Source organism: Hydractinia symbiolongicarpus, chromosome 7 (genome assembly GCF_029227915.1).
Source record: "Hydractinia symbiolongicarpus strain clone_291-10 chromosome 7, HSymV2.1, whole genome shotgun sequence".
NCBI classification, from domain to species: Eukaryota; Metazoa; Cnidaria; class Hydrozoa; order Anthoathecata; family Hydractiniidae; genus Hydractinia; species Hydractinia symbiolongicarpus.
Window position 1 is genome coordinate 4,853,699 of NC_079881.1, and position 20,265 is coordinate 4,873,963.

The 20,265-nt window shown below is 33.7% G+C and overlaps 5 protein-coding genes across 5 annotated transcripts; 4 read left to right on the forward strand and 1 right to left on the reverse strand.

Annotated features, from left to right (window-relative positions):
- Positions 1 to 1,622: 1,622 nt before the first annotated feature.
- LOC130648431 (uncharacterized) lies at positions 1,623 to 5,835 on the reverse strand. Its single transcript, XM_057454483.1, has 4 exons — positions 5,738 to 5,835; positions 5,214 to 5,395; positions 4,926 to 4,978; positions 1,623 to 4,787 (listed from the first exon to the last, which is right to left on the reverse strand). The coding sequence occupies exons 1-4, from the start codon at positions 5,833 to 5,835 to the stop codon at positions 1,623 to 1,625; spliced, it is 3,498 nt and encodes a 1,165-aa protein (XP_057310466.1).
- On the forward strand, positions 5,746 to 8,033 carry LOC130648684 (uncharacterized). The gene has a single exon (XM_057454743.1). The coding sequence runs from the start codon at positions 6,026 to 6,028 to the stop codon at positions 6,665 to 6,667; it is 642 nt and encodes a 213-aa protein (XP_057310726.1). The 5' UTR covers positions 5,746 to 6,025; the 3' UTR covers positions 6,668 to 8,033.
- A 258-nt stretch (positions 8,034 to 8,291) lies between these two features.
- LOC130648677 (Bardet-Biedl syndrome 7 protein homolog) lies at positions 8,292 to 11,630 on the forward strand. Its single transcript, XM_057454737.1, has 4 exons — positions 8,292 to 9,700; positions 9,918 to 10,161; positions 10,407 to 10,462; positions 10,851 to 11,630. The coding sequence occupies exons 1-4, from the start codon at positions 8,319 to 8,321 to the stop codon at positions 11,320 to 11,322; spliced, it is 2,154 nt and encodes a 717-aa protein (XP_057310720.1). The 5' UTR covers positions 8,292 to 8,318; the 3' UTR covers positions 11,323 to 11,630.
- A 221-nt stretch (positions 11,631 to 11,851) lies between these two features.
- Positions 11,852 to 13,634, forward strand: LOC130648682 (cyclin-C-like). The gene has a single exon (XM_057454741.1). The coding sequence runs from the start codon at positions 12,290 to 12,292 to the stop codon at positions 13,145 to 13,147; it is 858 nt and encodes a 285-aa protein (XP_057310724.1). The 5' UTR covers positions 11,852 to 12,289; the 3' UTR covers positions 13,148 to 13,634.
- A 188-nt stretch (positions 13,635 to 13,822) lies between these two features.
- Positions 13,823 to 16,395, forward strand: LOC130648680 (soluble calcium-activated nucleotidase 1-like). Its single transcript, XM_057454739.1, has one exon. The coding sequence runs from the start codon at positions 13,905 to 13,907 to the stop codon at positions 15,078 to 15,080; it is 1,176 nt and encodes a 391-aa protein (XP_057310722.1). The 5' UTR covers positions 13,823 to 13,904; the 3' UTR covers positions 15,081 to 16,395.
- Positions 16,396 to 20,265: the final 3,870 nt, after the last annotated feature.

Genomic DNA, 20,265 nt, shown 5'->3' on the forward strand with positions numbered 1-20,265 from the left:
TTTTGCAAGCAATTGCAGAGGCTCGACTGTAAGCTGAGAAAGTGAAGAAGTTTGTAAATAGTGTACATATGATTGAGTTGATTTTCAGAAAATGAAAAAGACTAATAAAAATGAGAAGACACAGATTCTCACCAACATTCACTAATTGAAGAAAGAGAAGGGACATTGTTTATATTAATATGTTGTCTCCATAATATAGACTGTAAACAATAGTGAATGTTCTTGGTGGGGCCTCAAGTGGCTGTGCAGTTGTGTTGATATCCAGTTGTGTTGTTGTGTTACGGATCAAGTTGTGTTGTTGTGTTCGTGCTAATTGTGTTTGTGATACCGCTGAGTAATCAAGTGAGACAATCAAAGTAAGTCATTATTGTTACTTAACACAATGGACACTGATGAATTAACCTTCTGCATTGCATCATTAAACGGCAAAAAAACCATCAGGTCCCTTCAGTATTCCTAGTTCGGTGCTATCTCTTCTGAAATCTGAATTTGCCAAACCTCCATCACTCTTGATCAATCTCCCTTTTGTTAACATCAATTTATTAACTGAGATAGATAAAACCCCCAGTCATACAACACAATTGTAAACTAATCTAAAATATAACAGTAGTAAACATAGTAAACATCTTAAACATTCTCCCATCTTTAAGAGAGATAGCATTCTGCAATAACTGTCTTCTGAAAAAAATGAAATGTTTAAAAATAAAAGAATGTAGTTTTGTTTTGTTTTCTTTTTTGATTCGTTCAACAACAAGAATTAATGTCCCTGACATATCATCTTCCTAGGGGCTACAACAACTTGCTCATAACGTAATCAATCAAATGTAATCTTCCCATTCGTTAAAACATTCATCAACCGCTGCAAGGATGCTCCTCGCTTGGTCATTCCATCTGACAATTGTAATGATGCAGGTACCCATCGAACAGAAACTTTTCCTTCATTGACCATTTGTTGAATAGCTGCTATATCGGTTCTAAGACGTTTTTCTGACACCAGAGTAGTAGCATGAATATTTTCATACAAAGGTTTATTATCAATATAAGCTGTTATGGGAATACAATTAAGATTAAGCACACATTGTTAGTGGCTTTCATTTTCTTTATAACCTTGTTAGCCACCAAAAGATGCTCTAATCTTGCGTTTTTAATGGAAACACTTCACATCGAAAACACATCGAAAGCCAAATCTGGGCGAGTTTGAGTAGCTATCCAGTTCAATTGTCCTATTGCAGATCTTAGTTCATGTAATTCGTCATCATTGAGTTCATCACGCTTTCTAGTGGATCGTTTGTTTGAAATCTGTATTTCCTGAATGCATTCAACATACTGTTTTTGATCCATAGTTATATTTCCACCATCTTGAGAAATGTTTATCCCAATGTATTTAAAGTTGGTCTCTTCTATCTTACCAACCTTATAGGTCTTAATCAACTGTGACATAATAGATGCTTCAAAAATTTTATTTCCTGCAAGTACAAAATCATCTACATGCATTATAAAAATGCCACAAAGATTGTTATCTGTATCTTTCCAGTAGAAAAGTCTATCTACTGTGGACTGCTCTGCCTTCAGCTTTAATAAGGTCTGACGTACACTGAAATACCAATTTCTTGGAGCATCGTTTAAGCCATAAACGACTTTAACAAGCTTCCATCTGGAACATTTGCTTCTTTGGGTGGTGTAACATAAACATCACGATCAATAGTGTGACCTTGCAGAAATGCAGACTTTACATCTAATGCCACACAATTCCAATTCTTGCAGGCTGCTATTCCAAAAAACATACGAAGAGTGTCTTTAGCTGCAGTTGGTGAGTCACGTTGCAGTTTGTGCTCTTCCTCAAATTCTCTAACAACAAGACGTGCCTTAACAACTTTAGAGGAATCCACTTCTTTTTCAGTGATAATCCATCTTGTTGATATCTTACTTTGTTTATCATCCGGAACCTGTCGAACAACATCAAACAATTTCCAGTTGTCTAATTCCTTCTGTTTTGCTTTAACTGCCTCTAAAGTATCATGTACGTGTTCTGGAAGAATAACTACATTGACACTTTCAACTTTTTTCCAATCTTCAACATCCTTAAAGTCTAGGCACATTTCATCATTTGTACCTTCTTTCCTTATGTTGTACCAACTACTGTACTTCCCTGTAGCTTTTCCACCTCTACTTATCACTTTTGCTGAAAACCATTCTGGTACATCTTTCATTTTCACTTCAACATGGTCGTTAACTTTAGGAAAATCATGCTCTTTTCGAACAGACACCTGTTGTTCTCCTTCCAAATTCATTTCTGCTTCTGGTACATCTAAAACATTTTCCTCGTGTTCACTTCTGTTACGTTGTTCTTGTTGCACAGGTGTAGCATTTGACTCTTCAACCTCTAAATCAATCACTACTTCTGATTGATGATCACCTACATCTTTGTTTTCTTTAAGATCTGTATTGTCAAGTTTGTTCTGATTAGAGCCAGAAAATTCTTGACCCACTTTAACTAATCGACAAGGTGGGACTCTGACATACACACTGCCTTGCCAAACAAAAACAACATTGCCGTCTTGACCAATAACTTTAGCAGGACCCCTCCACTTTGGTGAATCATCACGTTTATAGTAGACTTTCTCTCCAGTGTAATACTGTGTGTTAGTACTTCGAATCTGATGACGCAAAGCTCTTCTAACTCTTTCTGAAGCTTCAGCTTCAATAAATGCTTTACCTGCATTATGAAGGGCATTAATATGCTTTGCAAACACATGTGATACGGTTACACCCTCTAAAGCTGGTGGATTTGCATTTAACACTGATGGCAAATTCGGATTCCGTCCGAAAACTAATTGATAGGAACTATGACCAGAATTCATATGCAAGGAATTCTTGGAATTAAGTGCCCAGACCAAACCAACTTCCAACGATAATTTTGGGTTTTCATCAAGAATCTTTCTCAAACAATCATCTACAATTGCATGGTTCCGTTCACACAATCCATTTTGCCATGGACTACAAGCTGCTATGTTTAAAACTTCAATATTTAGGTTATCACACATATCCCGGTACTCTTCATTAGCAAATTCTCCTCCATTGTCTGCTAATAAGCGTCCAGGAACACCAAATCCATTGCCAATCCACAACTGCATGGTTTTGTCAATAATAACAGAAGGTAATTTGCTTCGAATTACTGTAGCTAAAGTGAATCGAGTAGCTGCATCAATGAGGTAAAACAACCTTATTTTACTTTTTACCCATTCTTTAAGATCCATTACAACACACTGATTGAAATCAGTAGCTAATGGCAGTGAGACCACTGGTCTAGGTGGTGTCTGTTTAAACTTCTTGCATGTTTCACAGTCCTGTTCAATTTGATCCAGGATTCTCTTACAGTCTTCATCATATAGTTTTGCATCAACCAACAAACTTGCTAACCGTTTTGCAGTGGGATGTCCAAATTGCTTGTGCAATTTTACAACTTTCTTTTCTTTTTCTTTAAACGACTCATTTATCAATATTGAGTTGGATAAACAGACTTCATCCTCTTTCAAGGGTACGCAATAATGGCCTGATGTTGTATTCTGCAAATCAACTAATGTACCAGATATTTCAGCAGTGTCGTTTACCAGATCTAATTTCATGTCCGCTTTCTTCATAGCTGTTTTACTAAGAAGAAGAGGTATATCACATTCAACTATGTCTGTCACAATTTCACATTCCTTCCCAGCCATATTACATGGTATTTTAACTTTGCCATTGGAATTTAATCTTTCCCCACCACCGAATCGAAAAACAGTGTCACTGGGAGATCGTTGTATTTTACACTTTTGTTCTGTTGTTAGTGAATCCAAATAACACTTAAGCAAATCTTCTCCGGTAACAGTTGCTGAACAAGCACTATCTAGTACAGCACAGTTAAGAGTTTCTGACAATAAAACACTTTTATCTTCAATTGCTTTTTCCACCATATCATTTTCATCGCTTGCTTGGAACACTGGCTTGTCAAAGGTTTTATTCCCATGAGGACAAAACCGAGCAAAGTGCATAACTGACTGACAAATGTGACATCTAAGTGGTTCACCCTTTTTATCAAGTGGATTATTTCTTTTACGTAATGGTCGTTGATTGTTTCGTTCATAATTATTTCTGTTACCATATCTGAAACGTTCATTTCGAGGTCTAACTGAATTTCCATGAGTTCCAGTAATAAATACAGGTTCAGTTTTAGTAATAGATGGTTCAACTTTTATGCTTTCATTTCTATTAGTAGGTAACGATTGTTCTCCGAAAAACTTTTTTAATGCAATTTTCATTTGTTTAAACATAGTATTTACTTCTTCATAGTTTACACCAGTAAGTATAAGCTGTCTGTCCGAATGTTTTAAACAAGCTCCATCAAGTAATTTGAATGCTAAAACACTATCTGGTAATCCCATATCAAATTTCTTTGTTTTATTGTACAACTTTTCAAATTCTATTATATACGACTCTATAGTTTCATCACTTTTTCTTTTATAACGATCAAAGTTTGTGTAATGTTCATACATATCAGTTAATTCATCTTTCTTAAACAAGTTGTCCATAAAGGCTATCAAAGTGTCTATTCCATCTTCTTTATTCAAATCAGCAATACTAATCTCACTGAACACTTTATCTCTTACTTGTGTTGAATCTTCTTCTGGTAAAGATAAGGCCACTGCGATGCCTTGCTTCTGCTTCTCTAAATCTGTTAATAATGTCCATGCTTTCAATTCATCAACATAGCGATTATATGGCTTCTTGTCATTAAAGACTGGGGGTATCTTGTAATTGTGACTTATCCTCTGCTACCACTGTTAACATCAATTTATTTACTGAGATAGATAAAACCCCCAGTCATACAACACAATTATAAACTAATATATAATATAACAGTAGTAAACATAGTAAACATCTTAAACATCTTTCTCTTCAGGTTTTTTTCCATCCAATTTAAAAATTGCCAAAGTTATTCCTGTTTTAAAAAAAGGGTCCAAACTTGATTGTACAAATTAAAGACTTTAAAGTCTTTAAAATCTCTTTAGATCCTAAATTCATTTCTCTACCAGATAATCTAAACATTACACCTGTTTTTCTTTCGCTTTCTCAGTAGTAGCTAGCGTTATGAAAATGTCTGATATATTTCCATTCAGTTCTCTTTTTGAGGTTATATCATCGTACGTTTTTCTTCTTTATAACTTATTTCTGACCACAACATAAACTTTTTTTATTCTCACTCGACAACAACAGTCGCTCTACAACAACAGCTTTGTTTTGTACATTTGAGATTTGAATTACATTCATATTCGAATGCGATACAACCAGGATTACTTGGAAAAAGTGACAACATTCTTCGCTTCGGTTTTCTTTTTTCAGTTGTAAAACTTTGTTTCTGTGAGAAACGGCGCGTACATGGTAAACCAGGGGTAAAATAAATTATTCTATCTATACCGACGAATGGGGCTTTTAAAACAAAAACAAACAAAAAAATAGGAACATTTAAAAATAAAATAAAAATTAGTTTTAATGAAATAAAGAAAAAGAGTTTTCTTTTTTAAAGTAATAAGAAAAGGGAATTAAATATTTAATTAGTAACCCCCTGATTCGCGTTTTTTTTTAACTTCGTAAATTTTGGCGTACCGTCACGTCATAAAAAAGTGACCCATACTTTGCGTGTCGTGGACTCACATGGTTACTCACACAAGCGTATTATTATATAGATATATATATATACTTATGAGTGAATATAATGTTATAATGACAGTGTTTATTTTCCTTATAAATTCTTGAGGAAATTGTTGTGTTCGTTGTGGGTAACGTGCATTGTTTCATAAAGGAAGCTGTGACTATTTTCCAGAAAAAACAGCCAGGTCATTTTTTTGTTCTGCGTTTTTCTAATTGCATATTATCTTTGAATCTGAATTTTTGAGTGTCAAAGGTAATTTCACTTTTATTTTAGTTCAATAATAATACTGTAACATAACATTTTTATACATGTCACAAGAACACATGTATTAACTAGATGATTTTAACAATGGCGGGTCGTTCAATTGGCTATGTTTGGATTGCACACGTTAGTCTAACTACCTTGAGGAATTTACTCTCACTGTCAATGTTATCGATTGTCAATGCATTTCAAAGCCATTCAAAACCTTTAACAAAAGTTCTGTTTTTTCCTGATAAAAAAATTGCATGTAAATCTTTCATGAAAACAAAGAAGTGTGCTGCTAAAGATTGTCACTTTTCACACGAAGAGACCTCTCTAACATTACTCTTAACTTGTCTTGCATCTTCACGAAAGAGTTTAGATGTTTGTGTATTCACTATAACATCACAAGATTTAGCTGATGTTTTAATACAACAGCACAAAGCTGGCATTGTGGTGCGTGTCATTACAGATTGTGAAAAAATGGATTTGAACTGCTCACAAATAGAGCGATTTCGTGCAAGTGGTATACAAGTACGTCACGATAAGACATCTTACTTTATGCATCATAAGTTTGCAATTGTCGACAAAAAAGTGTTAATTAATGGTTCTTTTAATTGGACTAGGCAAGCAATTACTGGCAACCAAGAGAATGTAATAATCACTGAAGCAGTTGATCTGATCAAACCATACTGCAAGCAATTTGAACATCTATGGGAAACATATAAGCCTGAATAATTAGTTTTTGTTTGGGCTAATGTGGGACATAAAACATTGCATAGAAACAAGACAACTGCAAACATAACACACAATGCATGTGAAACAAATGCAGGATTTCTGCTGCATCACCTTGTGGGTCAATGGATGTCAGGAAATTACTAATTACACAATCCAGTCAGATAATATAAAGAAAACTGCAAACCATATAGCATAGCTCGACAGTTCCTATTGTACTTAATTGTCATTTTGGATTAATTTGTGTCGATGGGTAAGACTCTTTTTTGTTGAAATAGATAATCTTGTAAAACATATTTTCTATATGTTAAACATGGTATGTTAAATGCATTACAGACCATATTAATAATGTATACAAGAAGTTGATAAAGGAATATACAAAGAATTCATCTTTAATATCAGCATAATGCATAACAAATATGCAGTTGAAATCAATCAGTTTTTGTAGATGTATGATAATTAATAAGTTGTTGATTTGCTGAAATTTCACTGATCCCAACAACAATTAATGTTTAACACCTTACAGCATTTGTGTTCTGACCCTGTTCCAAAATAATAATTTATTTTTTTTAGAAATTTCATATTTTTCAGTTAAAAGTGCTTTCCTCTGGTGTACTTATTATCTAGATATTTTAAACATCGATGTACCTAAAAGCATATACAAATGTTTTCTGCATTACAACAGTTTTCACAAAATTTACCCCAGAAATAGAATAATTTCAATTAGAACGTTAACAATGCAAAACTTCAGTTAATGTATGACACAACCAGGTAGATATAACCAGGCGACCAAGTTTCTCACTTTAAAGAACACAAATTCTGGGTTTAAGTAAATATTTTCATTTTCAAAAAAAAACTAAAATACTATAATCCATCTAACTTTAAACAATGACAATGAAATGAAACAATTTTGACTAGGGATGATACTGGATGATGTCAGTGCCTCGTAATTCAGCTAGGAAGTGCCAAACTCCAGGCTCAAGTTTGAGAAAAAAATAACAACTCAACTATAGACTAAATAAGATGAAATTTCCATAGTATTGCATTTCATTATTTTTCAATTTTTTAAATATATTTAATCCTCACTGTAAAGTGACAAATCTTGGTTACAATTGACAACCAAAATGAGTCACTTCTGGATACTAAGAAAAAGACATTGTCAGAAATTATATGGCAATTTTTGAACATGATTTTGTTAATAATTTGTTGTACAGATTATAATTGTTTACCTTGGCTACAATGCAACAATTTTTACTTGCACATATTGTGTTAAAATTTTAAAATGCTCAACATTTTTCTGTTGTTTTATAAACATATTTTATTATATCTTCACCTTTGTATGCTAACTATTTATTTGGATTTGGTTTTATGAAGTTGTTTTATAGGTTACTAATATCATAATAAATTCTAGTGTACCAAACTTAATGTTATCTTGATTGCTTAATTTCCTTTTTATATATCTGTCTGGAACAATTTGTCTTAATCCTTTGAAACTTCAGAACATGTTTTTGCTGAGTAGTGGTGTTTTTAATGATACGAACAATGCTCTTCTAATAAGATTATGTAATTTTTTCGTGGAAACAAAAAATTAAGATTCATAATATATAATGATTTTTTCTATTTTTAGAGGAAATATACACTGTAAATTGCTACCATGTTAGCACTGAATTTGAGTCGTGTTGACTATTTGCAAGTTGGCGTGACAAACAACAAATGCATGCAAGTACTTCCAAAATCAAGTAAAAGCGGAGCGCAAAAAGTTGTTGTGGCAGATTATAATGGTGTACTTACCTGTTTTGATGTTAAGAAACACGTTCCACAGATACAATTCAAGACACTACCAAGTACTAAAATTTCTCGACTATCTTTAGGTGGCACTGAAGGACCATCCCGTGAAAAGATTTTTGTGTCTGCAGGAGCGGAAATCAAAGGGTACTCAAAAAAAGGCAAACAGTTTTTGAGTTTTGACACAAACCTCACTGAACCAATTCAAAGTATGTTTGTTGAAGGTTCTGATTTGTTTTTGTGTGGAAATTACATTTACAATCACTATCATGATTGCAGAGATCAGAACTACTATCTGGCTCCAGACAAAATAAACGATGTTGTTATCCTGCCCACTGAAGAAGAGAAACCAATATCACCGGTATTGGCATGTCAAGATAGAGTGTTGCGGGTGTTAAATGGTTCTGAGATTCTCTATGAAATAGAGGTTCCAGGACCACCTGCTGTTTTATCTGTGGGAAAAGATGTTGGCAGTGAAGGAAAGGGTGTTATTTATGGAACATCAGATGGCAAAATTGGTTTAGTTCAAATAGGTTCTTCCGCACCAGAGCATATATGGGAAATTCCGAATGACAAGCAATACGGTGATGTGTTGTCTCTGGATACTCATGATATTTCAAACAATGGTACTTCTGATTTACTTGTTGGAAGAGCAGATGGTTTGGTGGAAGTTTACGCATTTGATGAAGGAAGTGAACCGTTTCAACATTTCAAGTACAATCTGTCTGAAAGCATAACTTCTGTATCTGGTGGTTGTGTATGTGCATCAAATTATCAGGAAGTTGTAGTTTCAACATACACAGGTTGGGTACTGGGAATGACATCTGAGCCACAGCAACGTCAATTGGGAATGCCTGGAAGCAACATGAAAGCACTCATCAACGCTGAAATGGAAGAAAAAATAGCTGAGTTGAATCTTGAAATCGAGGAATTGCAAGCAAGAGTAGCAGAAGAACGTGAAAGATACCAGCAGACTGCTCACTCAGAAACTGCTGTATCTGCGGTCCCGCCTTTCAATATAAATGATCGTTTTCTTCTAAGCCACGATGATGCCAGCTACACTCTCAGTATAGAAGTTCAAATGCCCATTGACACAATACTACTTCAGAGCAATGTGCCAGTAGATTTATTAGATGTGGAGAAGAATTCAGCTGTTGTGAGTTACAGTGCATGTGATGCTGAGAGTGGAAATTTTTTGCTTGCAACATACAGATGCCAGGCTAATACTACTAGACTGGAACTCAAGATCAGGTAAAATGTGTGACCCAATATTTAAAATCTACAATATGGTGTATAGCATTATAATAAATCTTCATATCAAATGTTCTTTGGAAACCTAAAAAGTTGTTTAGAAATATTTTTTGTGACCATTTGTTGAAGTGGAAAATATGTTAGAAATGAGTCTTTCCTTCTGAGTAAAATTCAAGATTTCTGGCTCATTTTATTGGTTTTAATTTTTTTCATTTAGAACAATTGAGGGACAGTATGGATATTTGCAAGCCTATGTCACACCTCGAATGCAACCAAAAACATGTCAGGTCCAGCAGTACCAAATAAAGCCATTATCTCTCCATCAGCGTTCCCATGTGTTTGATGAAGAACGACCATTGAATGTTTTAAAATTGACTGGACAGTTTAGTCTGGCTGAAGTCCATTCATGGATTTGTTATTCACTGCCAGAAGTTCCTGAAAGGACACCTGCAGAGGATGAGGTGAAATTATTATTTGCTTACTTACTTTGTATACCATTCTTTAAAACAGTCTATACATTAAACAAAAATTTTGCTGTCCCCTATAGCCTGAACTGTTATAATGTGCAATTTTTTTGGAGGCAGTAAAAAAGTACTATGATGATTTTTTTCACTTAATTTAAACTATTAATCAATTTGTGTTTTTCATATGTTATGCTAAACTTCATATGCTACAGACACATTTATTTTTTCACATTTTTTTATAGGTTATATTCTACTTCACATCAACATTTCTTGACACACAACTTGAATGTAAATACAGGTAATATGTGGCATTGCTTTTGTTGGTATTGCATCTGGTCTCAAGTTATAAAATTACTGCATTATAACCAGGGTCCATTCCTTTTCATAAATCTTTCAATTTTCTACAAGTTTCATGAATGTCCTCAGTATAAAATTATGGATTTTTTTTAATTTTTAAAAAATTTTTTAAGTGTGTTGTGTGTTGTGTTTGCTTTAGTATGACTATTTATTTATTTATATCTGCATCATGTTTGTAGTTGTAATTATGCTGTTTGCTCGATACTTTTGGAATTGTATGAAGTTTATTGGTATCACCAAAGAAAACTCTTTTTCTGGAAAACTTCATTAGCTAGCTGTAGTTGAATTGTTTGTTTTTATGCAAAGTTTGTTGATGTTTTTTTTTACAGGAAAGGAGAAGCAACTTTTCGATCAGATAATATCTCCACCATCTCAATTTTGAAAGACGTTCTCTCAAAGGAAGCAACAAAACGTAAAATGAATTTAAACATCACATGCGATTTAAATGAAGAATCAATTCCCAACGTGCTATATCGTATCCATCCAAAGTTGGAATATCAATTGCTTCTTGCGAAACGCGTTCAACTCATCGACGGTTTGAAGGAGCTTGACAGCTATGAGTCAGATAAAGATTTTCTTACTGATGAATACAAGGAAATCTTGGAGAATGCTGATGTGTTGCAAGAGGAATTCAAGAAACAGCCTTGCCATCTTGAAAGATTATATGGCATGGTGACCGACCTCTTTATTGATCGACATAAATTTAAGGGACAGAATGTTAAAAACAAAGTGGCACAGCTTATTAACATATTGGATAATTATGATTTAAATTCACTTATTGAATTCTTTCAATCTAACTGAAATGACTGTTTATGTGTAAATAAGCAAAGTTTATGTGACCATATTATAGATCATAGGTCACCAGAGCATGTGTATATACTTTAGCAATTTATTTATTACCATTTTTTATTCAACTATGAGATTTTTACTTTTATGGATATGTAAAAACAGAAAACAGAATGTAAATATATGCAAAAAAATGTTTTTATTATAATTTATGTTGCTGCATTTGGTGGTGTATGATTTTTGAGGTTGTTGTAGAGATATACTTAAAAGACTCGGTCAATTCAGGCTTTTATTGCTTTCTTAATAGTGTACTAAATGAATTACCTTAATATTTGAGATCGTCTCTTTTGAAAGTAAAAACAACCATTACAACGGTTTTGTGTTTCATGATGAGTTTTTTTAAGGCATAATGCTGCAGCGATAAAACTCTTAAAAAATATGGTTTTTAAAAATTTTTGCATTACTTGTGATCTCCAAAGCAGGAAGTATATGAAACTTTATTTAAAATGTTGCTAATATATTGTGTTTATCATGTGTAAATAGTACAGATGAATGTGATATCTGATCAAGTAAGGTTAATGCGTATTTACATCTCCTACTTTATTACGTAATGTTACTGTTTTTGTTGAGGTTTTGTTTTTGTTGAGGTTTTGTAGAAAAATTTTTGAAAATGGTTGTTTTTGGACTAAAACAATTTCTGTAGATTCTAGGAAGTCAGAGAAAGGATCAAGCTATTCTTTCCTTTAACATGATGTGGAATTAATTAGGAAAAAAGACACAGTTAGGTAAAAACTTCAGTAGGATTCCTGTGATTCTTCTCACTGAGTTAGCGTATTTAAAGTGTATTTTCTGTGATAAGAACTTTTTTTGTTTTCAAGTGTTTTCGGATGTATGCAGCATCTATCGATTACAAAAACTTGTACTCTTTCTTGTAGGTAGTAATAAAAATTAAAAAAGGTAACATTTAAAGGAAGGATTCTAAATGGCGGGTAATTTTTGGTTATCTTCACATAATCAACAATGGATTCTTACTGAAGAAGAGCTGGCATCAGAATTAGCAAACGATTTGAAAACTTTAAGTGAAGAGGAATACCGTAAATTGCAGATCTTCTTCTCCCATTTTATACAAAGCTTAGGCGAATGTCTGAAACTACGACAGCAAGTCATAGCAACAGCAACTGTGTATTTTAAAAGGTTTTATTCAAGGACGTCACTGAAATGTGTGGATCCATTGTTGCTTGCTCCGACCTGTTTATATGTTGCGTCAAAAGTTGAAGAATGTGGACTTATGTCAAACACTCGCCTGCTTAATGCTTGCAATACTATTTGTAAAAATAAATACAATTATGCCTACCCTATGGAATATCCGTATAGGATTAATCAAATTCTGGAATGTGAGTTTTACTTACTTGAGATTATGGATTGCTGTTTGATTGTATTCCACCCCTACCGTCCGCTTACAAAATATGTTTCTGATATGGCGCAAGAAGGAAGCATCTTGCCATATGCATGGAGAGTAGTGAACGATAGTTTGCGTTCAGATGTTTCTTTGTTGTACCCACCATATATGATAGCTTTGGCCGCCATTTACATGGCTTGTGTTTTCGAAAAACGAGATTGCCAGCAGTGGTTTTCTGAACTGAACGTCAACATGGAAAGGATCTTAGAAATTGTTCGTAGAATTCTCAGTCTGTATGAAATATGGAGGAACTTTGACGAGAAAAAAGAAGTACCTGGCTTATTAATGAAAATGCCAAAGCCGAAATGCAATCCGGGATCTAGGCCGTCATCAGCAACACCAATGTCAAGACAGCATACGCCTTCTCCTAACCTGTGCTAACCAAAGAAATTCAATTTAATATTACATAGTGAAGGATTTTACAAAACAAAATTTGTATCTGTGTATAGTTCCTTTCTAATCACATATAAATGCAAAAAAAGCAAAACAATGGAATGGGTTAATAATGCGATATGAAAATTTACAGTTTGTTATTTTTTTTCCACATTGAGTTGGTAATATGTATTTGCCGTTGCATCATCAGATTATATAAGCTGAACTGTTCAAAATATTCGCGTGTCAATTGTGTTTATGGATTAATTTTTTTTAATCTGATAAATGAACCAATAAAACGATGTATGGAAATTATGCGTTAGAGAGACTGCAGTGAGAGGGTGAACAGAATCTCTTTTAGTGTGAACCTTCTTTGTGTGTTTGGATAACACAGATCATCTTGCTCACACGTGTTGGAATTTTTTATTTTCCGAAATGTAAAAATGAGTTCTTGAAATGTACGAATGTATCTGAATATAAGAAGTGATGTTGTAAACACTCCTCATTTTTTTTTTACGTGATTTTTGATTTTACTGAATGCACCGACCTCTTTTTCTATTTTAACAGGCGTCCATTTTTAATCAAACGATGGAGTTTAGTTATAATATTTCGCCATGTATAATTTTTACGCATTTTTTTAAAGCGTTTTTTCAATTGACTGTGTTCGGTGAGAAGAATAAAGTTAATATTTGTATGTTTTTTTCTTTATAGAAAATAATATAATAATTAAAAAGCGAAAACAAAAGAACACGTTTTGTAGCAGATTATGCAAGAAGTCAAAGAGATTATGATACAATTAAGATACAGAGCTCGAGATTTTCAACGCACGATTCAAATGGTTGCCATATTTGTTTTTGTTCTTATCTTGTTGTACTTTTTTAATGCATTACCGATTTATTCATTATCAGGACCAACACCCACGCTTCCTGTTTCCGTGGAAACTTGTCATGCTTGGGAGCCGAGCCATTTGATTCGTCAAAAGCAATGCAAATATAATTCACGCTATCCGTTTTCGGATCCGTTGACAGATAATGTCGGCGTTAGGTTTAAAATTGGCGCTATAGCTGATTTAGATGAGGAAAGATCGAAAGTAGCTGGTGAGAAGTACAAATGGAAAAGCTACTTTAAGACTGGTTATTTATCCAAATTCAAAGGGAACACATACAAAGTGGAATGGATAAGCCAAATTACTCTGACGTCACGCTTGAATGAGAAAGGGCGTGGTTTAGAACTGTCTGAGCTTTGCGCCTTCAACGGAAAACTATATACGGTGGACGATAGGACGGGGGTCGTGTATCAAATAAAAAATGGAAAAGTTATACCTTGGGTTATTTTAATGGACGGTGATGGTAGCACAACGAAGGGATTTAAATGTGAATGGATGACAGTTAAAGATGGTGCGCTATTTATTGGTGGTCTTGGCAAAGAATGGACAACAAAAGAAGGAAATTTTATTAACTATCACCCGTTGTTTGTTAAAAGCATTGACCAATACGGAGGCGTTGTACATCATAACTGGACTGAGAATTACCTTAAAATTCGCGCCAAAGTTGGTATATATTTCCCTGGTTATATGATCCATGAAGCTGTTATGTGGAGTAGTATTAAAAAACGTTGGTTTTTTCTACCACGTCGAATGTCCAAGCAAAAATACGACGACGTCGTCGACGAGAACCGAGGAACGAACGTGTTGATTTCGTGCAGAGCCGATTTTACCAATCTAAAAGTGGTTTACGTCGGTGACTTAGTGCAGACTCATGGATTTTCATCTTTTAAGTTTGTTCCAGGTACGAACGATGATGTAGCTTTAGCTTTAAAGACGAAAGAAGTCGAAGGGAATATTCAGTCGTATATTATCGTGTTTAACGTCAACACTGGTGATGTTCTCATGAGTGAACAGTTCGTAGCTAATGAAAAATTTGAAGGTGTTGAATTCATATAGTATTGGTATTTTTTTAATTAAATATATGCATTCTTCTATAGACCTTTCCCTAACCGTGATTTTCGCTGTTATAACTGAATTGTATTATTCGTCTGTCTCACGCTTACTCAAAATTAACGCCTGACTTATGGGCGTCTTTCAATTGTTTACGCCTAAACTCTCATTTGACGGTAAGCAATGAAGACCTATTTATTTTTTAATGTGTTACAGAAATTAGGACTTTTTAGTATTTACAAACTATTGTGGAAATTTTATTTTTTGTCGACTCAGCTTTCTAACCTAATTTTTGCTTTCATTTCTTTGAATGCGTTTAAAAACAAATTGCTTAAAAAGTAAACAAAGTTTTAATACACGGGAGTGAGGTATAGTTGCTTTAATATCAGACATTTAATAGTTTTTATATTTTAACTTTATTTTTAACAAATTTGGGGAAGGTCTATTTAGGTTTTTTTATGATATTTATCAAAAATTCTGCATTGTTGTAGCTAGCTTCTTTATAAAGTTCTTCCATTTAATGGGATCACGGCTACTCTTATGTATGATTGTTTTTTTTAGGTAGTTAGTTTGTTATAATAATTTTAGGCGTGTTATAGCTTTTTCTTACGTAAATCACTGTTCAAACCATATTTCGGTAAGTCCGGCTGCTTTTTTAGTAGTTTTTCTTATATAATATTTATGCTGGACAATTCCCGGCATGGTACGTATTAGATAACGTTTCTGACGGTAGCCTTCTCATTTTCCATTTGTTAATTCACAATTTGCTGAAAATTGCGCATTTAGTCGTCTTTGAAAGACACGTTGTTTGTTTATTTTGTGGAAGCCCTTTTATACCCAATTTTCTGAACCTAAAAAAATGTGCTGATCTGTTTTCGTCGATTAGATCCAAGTCTCAATAACGCATGTCAATATGGAAGTAAAATCAGAAAGATATTATTCTATTTCGTCATGTATCATCTATCATGATCAGCATATATATATATTTGTTATTTGTTCGGTGCTTTTAAGACAGGTTGTGGGTGTGCAACAGGTTGTTTTAACTACAAGGGTTTTCGAATTATAAAAGTTTTATTCTAAAGTGACCAAAAATCTATCCAATTGAGTTTTTCGAGTTAAAGTTCGAATTACATGATACTATTTGCTAACGTTAACATGCATCCGTCATAACAGTGAGAATTATGTGTACGTATATACAACACAGCATGTATTTAATGTTGTAAAAGGGTTTTTAAACAGTTCATGTGAGTTAAAAATAATATTTATTTCATATGTAAACTTTTGTATTCATATATTTTTGAAAAATAATCTTTTTTTCAAACTTTGTTGTTTCGCCACTAAGCTGTTTCGAGAATCACCAGTATCAAGTCGCATGTTTTAAGTTTTCTCTCCCGTAGTATTTTTCAGTACAGTTTAAAAAAAAGTTTACCTGATACTCCAGAACTTATGGAATTATTTTTACCTTAATAGTCCAGGAGCTCATAGCACAACCGATTTTCCACATCCGGTTTATCACTTAAAGTAGATTGTTAGTATATTTGATAATAACAATCACATAGTCAGCTGATCCAATTTAAGGGGTGTTTGGTCCTAGTTTCAACGCAGGAGTGCTGCAACCAGCATAAAATGTCAAATTTTAGGTTGATTTTACTATATTTATACTAAATTTGTCATTTGTTGCATCGAGCTTTATCCAGTGCAATAGTTCTTTGATATAATGACGGGAAACTTTCAGTTGCGCTGGGGAGTGCAAAAGAAGCCTCTAAATATTGATACTTTCGTATATAAATAATATACATAATATAAATATATAATTATATATATGTAATATATATAAAAATATTAATCCCTTCTTATTTTTTTATAGTCTAAGGTAACTGTTTTTCGCAAGTTTTTGCAAATTTCAACCTAAATTGGCATGGTTAAGCCCTGTCAATCCCTAACTTTAAATACTCGGATTTTCAACAGAAGCTTTTTTTTATTTATAAAATATATATTCAAACACAAAATTACAAAACGAACGAATACAAAACTCTTCATACCCCACGATAGAAAAACCTATCTGTGAGGTACTGCACATAAATTAGACAAAACTGTGAGAAAATTAAAAGAAAATACTGGTGCCGAGGTTGAGGGGGGTTATTTATATTTATAACAATGGAACATCAAGTCTTTCAGATGACTTAGTGGTTTTTAGTATAAAACAATTTTGTTCTGTATTATAAATATCATTGCCATAGAGAAGTAAATTAAGTTTATCATCCGAGAGGTCTGATATTAGACCTATGGTATTTTTAATATTGTCAATGAGTGTTTTTCTTGTATGCGTGTAAAAAGAACAGCGCAAGAGATAGTGATTAGAAGACTCGATTTCAAGACCACAACTGCAAAGAGGATTTAGGGTATCGCGAAAATTATGTCTGAATTTATACTCTCTAAGGTGACTAAAGTTTACGAGTAATCGGGTTAATAGTGTTTTTATACACAGGAAGCATTTTTGGCCTAATAAAAATAAGAAGACCTTTCGAGTTTGGTAGTAAATTTTTTTAAATCGGGCCCAAGTTTATTCCACTCATTTACTGTGTACGGGAAAAAAGAATTCTTAAAATATTCAGTATTGGTTTTCAAATTCCTAAACAAATTACTTCTAGCCTGATCATAAGAACTTTGCTTCAAGGGAAGCAATGAACCTAGATAGCCAGGTGAGGTACCTGATACAATATTGAAAAAGAAAACAATTCTGCGATACCAACGCCTGTCGCTAAGGCTCACAAGACCAAGTTCTTCATAGAAACGCTTGCGAGAAGTACCTCTGATAGCTTTACTGATAGCAAGAGCAGAATTGTATTGGACAGATTCTATCTTATTGCAGAAACTGTCATTATGTGGCTGGTCATATATTACATCTGCGTAATCAAGATGTGGTCTAATAAATGACTTATAAATACACAATAATGACTGCCGTGGAAGATAATTATGAAGTCTCTTTATAAGCGATATACCTTTGTTAGCCTTACATATCTTCTCATTCAAATGATGATCAAAACTAAGTTTATTATCAAGAATTAATCCAAGATGTTTCTGTGTTGGCAAAGATACTACGGCAGGGTCATCAAAATATAAAGGAGGATGGTTAATGGACTTCTTTTTGTGGGAAAAAATTACCTCTGTAGCTTGTTTGCTTAGGGTTAATAGCCATCTTCTATTGAAAAGCCCACTCTTTGAGAGTAGACAGATCATTATTTAGGTCTATGCTAGACTTTGTAATGTCATAAACAGTAGAAAATATAGATGTGTCATCAGCAAACAGTTTGGATACAGATACAATGTTTTCAGGAAAATCAGTAACATAAATAAAAAAAAAGGAGTGGACCAAGGATAGAGCCTTGTGGAACACCAGCATTAATATTGAGCCAGTTGGATGACTGACCACCTAAAACTACTGTTTGTTTTCTATCGCATAAATAATTTTCCAAAATATTGTAGAAACCTACTTTGACACGATAGCATTTTAATTTATAAAGAAGACCTTCGTGCCAAACTTTATCAAAAGCCTTGGACATATCAAGAAATACACTTCTAGTTTCAAGAGAAGGATTGCAATCAAAAGATTTATAGAATTCATGAGTGATGGTAAGTAACTGGGAAGTGCAGGAATTGGAGCAGCTTTTTATATTAAATTCGTTGATTCGTCTCCTCCCCCAAAAAAGGAATGGAATATGGAACGGGAATAATACTATTTAGCTATATATTCTTTGTTTTTTTAAAAAAATTTCATTCTTGTCTGCGAATGAAAATGATTTCAACTTTTATCTTGGATCAACAATTTTATGTTATATTCCGGAAATCAGAATTTCCTATCAAATCCGTTTTGTGCTTAAGTCCATCTTACTTAAGCTAGATTTCCACTAGGTGTCAAATTGGAGTTCTTCATTATCTATATGTCAAGTCAAACGCCTCATGCGCTGATTTAAAATGACCGGCGTTCATTTAAACTTACGTAGAAATATATAATTGATCTCAATAAAAATGCCTATTACCCGCCTAAAAATTATCAAAAATTCATTTCAAAATTGGCGTCTAACAGGCGTTCTAGTGGCGCGTATTAAGCGTCTAATTCACTCTATTGTTACCTTTTACGTTCACATTAGGCGCTAAGGGCGCTTAAAAATACACTAACAAATACACTAAAAAATATAACCGCCATAGACTCCTAGTGTAAGCTGACCTTTAATACAGAAGAAAGGCTTTTTGTTGCACAAAATCCCACACCATTTTATGTTTAATCCGCTTTTTTTTACAGTTTGACCTTTGACGTGTAAAATTGATGACACAGACTCGAAAATTAAAGTTATCAAAGAAAACCAACCGCGATAGTAATCAAAATTGCGCAATGCTGTAGTCGTAGAATATGCAATCACATTCAGAAGTCAAAAGGCCCTAAACATAGGCCCTATACTTTTCACAAGAAAAAAAGCCAAATCGTGTAAAGAACGCTTAAAGGATTAGCCAATGAGCCTGAATGTGCTTATCAGCGTTCTTTTTATAAAAACAACATACACCTGCTTTTATACCCGACTGTCAGTCTAACCGTACTGCAAAAGATGAGAATATTACGGTTAACGACAAGAGAAAAAGTATGACAAAACAAAAGTTGAAGAGTTTACTTTAAAAGACAAGTTTACACAATTATGTCGTTAAAATCACCAGTGTCTGTAATGTTCGTGACGGCGGTAGTGCCCTCTACGTCGGGAATCATATCGACGTCTTTGAAACATAATCCAATCACCTAAAAGATCATATTTAAATTAATCTATATTATAGTACCCGTATACGTCTGTCTGTCTGTCTGTCTGTCACGCAAAATGGTAGCTTAGCTGCGCAAGTAGCGAGACGCACGCAATGCGGTATAAAAAGGACGGCGAACCCGTGGATTTTCCGCGGGCTAACGACTAGTATTATTGTAAACTTTGACTTAAGCATCGGTATGCTAGTGAATAGTTTTACTTATACTACAAACATAGCTGCGATTTCCAAGATTTTACTACTAGTATGTCTAAAGTAGAGTAACAGCTAAAATGGTTCGTCGTTATGGTTCCAAAATTGGGGACGAGGTTTATAAAACAAATTTGACATAAAATAATACTTAAGCATACAACCTTTTGCTGGTAGCTCACTAGTATTAAATTCA

Coding starts and splice junctions, on each gene's coding strand:
- LOC130648431 (XM_057454483.1), bottom strand. CDS start 5,835: ATGAAACAATGCACGTTACCCACAACGAACACAACAATTTCCTCAAGA. Junction 5,396..5,737: donor AACATTATATTCACTCATAA/GTATATATATAT, acceptor CGTTTCTCACAG/AAACAAAGTTTTACAACTGA. Junction 4,979..5,213: donor TAAAAAAAGTTTATGTTGTG/GTCAGAAATAAG, acceptor TTTTTAAAACAG/GAATAACTTTGGCAATTTTT.
- LOC130648684 (XM_057454743.1), top strand. CDS start 6,026: ATGATTTTAACAATGGCGGGTCGTTCAATTGGCTATGTTTGGATTGCA.
- LOC130648677 (XM_057454737.1), top strand. CDS start 8,319: ATGTTAGCACTGAATTTGAGTCGTGTTGACTATTTGCAAGTTGGCGTG. Junction 9,701..9,917: donor AGACTGGAACTCAAGATCAG/GTAAAATGTGTG, acceptor TTTTTCATTTAG/AACAATTGAGGGACAGTATG. Junction 10,463..10,850: donor CAACTTGAATGTAAATACAG/GTAATATGTGGC, acceptor TTTTTTTTACAG/GAAAGGAGAAGCAACTTTTC.
- LOC130648682 (XM_057454741.1), top strand. CDS start 12,290: ATGGCGGGTAATTTTTGGTTATCTTCACATAATCAACAATGGATTCTT.
- LOC130648680 (XM_057454739.1), top strand. CDS start 13,905: ATGCAAGAAGTCAAAGAGATTATGATACAATTAAGATACAGAGCTCGA.